This window comes from Rosa chinensis, chromosome 2 (assembly GCF_002994745.2).
Source record: "Rosa chinensis cultivar Old Blush chromosome 2, RchiOBHm-V2, whole genome shotgun sequence".
Classification (NCBI taxonomy): domain Eukaryota; kingdom Viridiplantae; phylum Streptophyta; class Magnoliopsida; order Rosales; family Rosaceae; genus Rosa; species Rosa chinensis.
In genome coordinates, this window is record NC_037089.1 from 41257609 (window position 1) to 41261856 (window position 4248).

A 4248-nucleotide genomic window follows, 5' to 3' on the forward strand; every position below is an offset into this window, starting at 1 on the left:
CCCCACAATAAGCGAGGGCAAGGAGGATTGAGATGCCAATTGGCGCATCAAATTCCATGTTTCATTCCTATCAGCAGTCTGAGCATACCCATATATGCCTGTTAAACGCCATTCATCCGGTGCTCCTCTTACCCCAATGGCTACGTCAACATGCCTTGAAGAATAATTCCTAATCCTCACCGGTACATCATTCATCCATAAGAAAGCCACTCCCCTTGAATTCTCACCATCTTTAGGCCATTCCAAACAGTTATCAAACCCTACTTTGATTCGTAGAGTGTCCAGTTGTTTTGTATCGCAAAGAGTCTCTGAGAGAAAAAGAATCTTTTGTTTCTGCTGCCGGATCAAGTCGATCAAAGCTCGTCGCCGGGAGTTTCCAACAATCCCTCTGCAATTCCAAGCAAGTAGGCGAAAAGCCATCTCCTCACTAGTGCTAGCGCTGCTGTAGGGAACCCTAGTCGGCCTAAAGCAATCAAAGCTACTGTTGTGCTAGAGCGCCGCTCTCTAGGGTTTTGGGTCACAGGATTTTGGGATATCTGGGCTAGCTGTTAATATAAAGAGACTCTTATTATTAATGAAAGACACAATAATTTCTCTCCTAATTTCAATTTTCTAAAACAAAAACAAAATTAATTAACAAACACAATAACGTCAAAACCTATAAACATGGAGGAAAAAAAATTCCCACTGCTCCATATCTCTCAACACAGAGTTATTAGTTTCGTGGTTTAAGGGAATAAGACTCGGTCCTGAACTAATTCTTTATTCGCAATCCCAACCCTTATTCCACTATAGTCCATTTCATTTGCTCTCTTTTGGCATAAACAGAGGAATACAAAATCTGGAATATTCACTCTTCTTCAACTCAAAACATAACTCCTGAAAGCTACACAGAGCTGACAACATATAGCATGTTGCTGATAAACCAGCCTTGAACTCCACCTCCTGCTTTAAAAACTCTAACATGTTGGGTTGGTTAGTTTACAAGTCTACTAATCTTATAGAGTGGGAAAGAATCAAACATAAAAAAGCGGTACCTAAGAAAAAGCAAAAGAGAAAATTTCAGAAATGAACAAATTGTCGAACACTAGAGAACTTCAATGCTAAACCAGATCATCAAAACATTCACTTGGATGGTCTCCAATTAAGATGATTCATACGCAGCTCCTACTTATATTTGTGTTCTCCACATTGAAGCATAATTGCTTCCTTGCACAATTGAACTACCATTGCAACTGCTAAAACCAGAAAATTACGTGGAAACATTCACCCTTGATATAAAAATTATAGGGTACAAAATTGATGGATTGGGGAAGGAGAAATATAGCAGATCACACAAACCAGTGAGATGACAAAATAGAATAAAATGGAAACAAGTATAATGTTACAGCAAATTTCAGAGCTCTACCCTCTCTCAATTCTCAGAGCAAGAAAGGGAAACTTTACCAAACTCTAAACCCTTGAAACCTCCTCCACAGCCACCAAAATTAGCAAAGAAATTCAGTCAATGAGGTCAGGGGTAGCATTCCCATTCCTCCTGAAAAGTGCAAAATAGCCCACAATAGCACAAACAGCAGCCACCAAATTACCTTCCTTCAACAAAATCTTGAACACAATCCCAACAATCTCTCTAGTAATCTTCCTGCCTTCGACGACCAAACTCGTCCTGGGCTTCCCGAAGAAGGCCAAGAGAACCACAATCGCAATCCACGTAACCAGAGTGGCGGGCACCATCACAGCCAGCGCTGCAAACATGGAGAGCAGCCCGAAAACAGCGCCGAGGAGCACGGAGGCGTAGAGGGCGGGCCACCCATATGACGACGGCGAAGGCTGGCCTTGTAATTTGTACCAGGAGAGTATGGATTTGAGGAAATTCCATGAGCTAGTTAAGAGGATCGCATAGACTAGCACAAAAATACATACCCAGGTTCTCCTTTTGCTCATGATTCTGAGGAACACCAAGTAATACGAGGGCGGCAGCGGCCGCGGCGCCGCTGTGTCTTGCTCTTCCTCACCCTTGTCTGCCATGGAGATCAACGGTCAGTCACCTTCTTCTGTCGGAGTTTCCTAGCTGTCAACGGTAATAATCTCTGTGGGCTGTTCTAGGATTTGGGCTTGGTTTCGTGATTTTCTTGAATGAATCAATCTGGGAATAGATTACGGAAAACTAATAAGTACTTATCATCTACACCCAAACAAGAAAAAAATGGAAATTCATTACAGGAGGTGGACAGCACGCACTTTGAAAGGGCGTGGGAATGCAGACCCTTTTTGTTGTTTCCCCGTCTTTTTTTTTTCTCTCTGTATGTGTATAACTCTAAAAAGGGAAATTTACCAACCTGGAGAATATTGTGCGAGTGAAGAAAAGAAACTTTTGCATCTCCGTGGGCGACTCAATGACTCGAAGGACAATGAGAGGGTTGCCTTTGTTGAAAGTAAAATGGCAGCATATACTTGGGGACTTCCGACAAGTTTCCCTCGTCCTCCACTATACATTCTTCTTCATCGATCTAGAAGGCTAGAATTCCACTACTACTCTAGTAAAGTGAAAAGCAACTCCTTACGTGTTGTATCAAGTGAGGTGATGTTTAGAATGCCATTTCATTTTTAGCCATTCTAGAAGTAACTCCTTATTTTTTTAGTTAGATAGAATAACGGTATTTTTGCCTTTTTATTTTTATTTTAGAAAGAGTTATTTACTAGTAAGGTAAAGTATCTCTGTCTAATACCCAACCATAAATAAATCAGAACTAAAAACCATGCAGTCTTATTTAATTAATGTAGAGTTAAAGCCCTAAAAAAGTTAGAGCAGTTTGCAGGGGTGCTCCAGGCTGAGTTTTGGTCGGTTTGGTGCTTCAGTATTTGACACCAGTGTCGGTTGGACATGATTTGTGGGCAGGGGTGGCTACCAGACGGGACGGTAGCCGTGCAGATGGTAGAGGCGACTCCTCTGTTGGCTTGGGTTTGGGGGTTTGGGCCTAGGTCTCTAGGCATGGGTGCATCCTAGGGCTGATGGGGAAGGGGAGTCTTCCTGCTAGGCAAATGTTGATTTGGGCTTGGGCTCAGATCAAGGCAATCTGGGCTCTAATGTATTAGGGTATCGAGCCTGTGTGAGGTTGAGTTAACTTTTATTAGTCTTTAATGACCTTTTTAGTGTCTTGCTTGTACCACAATTGCATGATTGACAAGTGGGGGCTAGTTGAATGATCTATTTTCCGTAAGAGGCGAGGTTTTTTAATTCTTGTATAGGCACGCTTAAATGTGAGCATCCCATTGATCTTTAATGGTTTGCTTTAGGTTAAGTTGGTTACTCCGGATTTTCTTGCTGGATTTCTTATGTAAGTTTTAGTTGACTACAACCTTTTTACTGTTGATCTAATGAATTCAACTTCTAATTCAAAAAAATATATTAAAAAAATAGATATTTGCATCTCCATCAACACAATAGAAACATTTTTCATTGCCATAAAAGATTGTTAGTGACAATCACTAGCAAATAGATATTGTTATTGACATGCTAAGATATATTTATACTAGTGTAACTCCATAACTAGCAATATAAGTAGAAAATAAATATTGTTATTGACTCTCAGTAACAAATAAATATCCTTACTGACCCTTAATAACAAATAGATTTCTAGTTAGTAGATAATACATTTGCATCATCAATTACACAACACGAAATCTGCATTGCCAAAGAAATAACATTTATGTTCATTTTTCTTCAAAATAAACCCAAAATAAAGTGAAGTGTGCATCCTAATAAAATAAAAAATATTCACTATTATTAGTGACTTTCAACAAAAAACATTCTCACGAAATTTTACTCCATAAAAAAATTGAGTTCATAACGCATGAATGGACAATGATCATTATGCAACATGTGTATAATCATGTCAGAAATTTACTTTAATGTCAGTATATATCATATACAAACTAACTCAAAACACAATTACCCTGAACTTTGTGTCAATTCCTCCATGAAACAGTAACCGAACATTCAATGAACGGGCAACCGTAAATCATTTTCACAATAATAATCAAGGAGGCTAGGGCCCAAGACGTGCAATTGGAAGGATTCAGCTTCCAAAAAGGTATTGATTCTAATTGAATAATTACTTAACAAATTATTATAGTTGCATAACTAATCTCAATCGAACTAGGATTCTAAAATCCTAATCGACCTCACTTTGTCTCATCCTTTGGTCAATCTCTAAATCTCTCTCTCTCTCTCTCTCTCTCTCTCTC

The 4248-nt window shown here is 39.3% G+C and overlaps 1 protein-coding gene across 2 annotated transcripts; it reads right to left on the reverse strand.

The window, feature by feature from the left end:
* Nucleotides 1-1252: 1252 nt before the first annotated feature.
* Nucleotides 1253-2358, reverse strand: LOC112187658. Of its 2 annotated transcripts, none has more exons than XM_040514787.1 (2): nucleotides 2340-2358; nucleotides 1253-2146 (listed from the first exon to the last, which is right to left on the reverse strand). In XM_040514787.1, the coding sequence occupies exon 2, from the start codon at nucleotides 2026-2028 to the stop codon at nucleotides 1501-1503; it is 528 nt and encodes a 175-aa protein (XP_040370721.1). In that variant the 5' UTR covers nucleotides 2029-2146; nucleotides 2340-2358; the 3' UTR covers nucleotides 1253-1500. The 2 variants fall into 2 exon arrangements, with proteins under 2 accessions (XP_040370721.1, XP_024182307.1); XM_024326539.2 differs by lacking the exon at nucleotides 2340-2358 and adding an exon at nucleotides 2242-2259.
* Between the last annotated feature and the right edge of the window lie 1890 nt (nucleotides 2359-4248).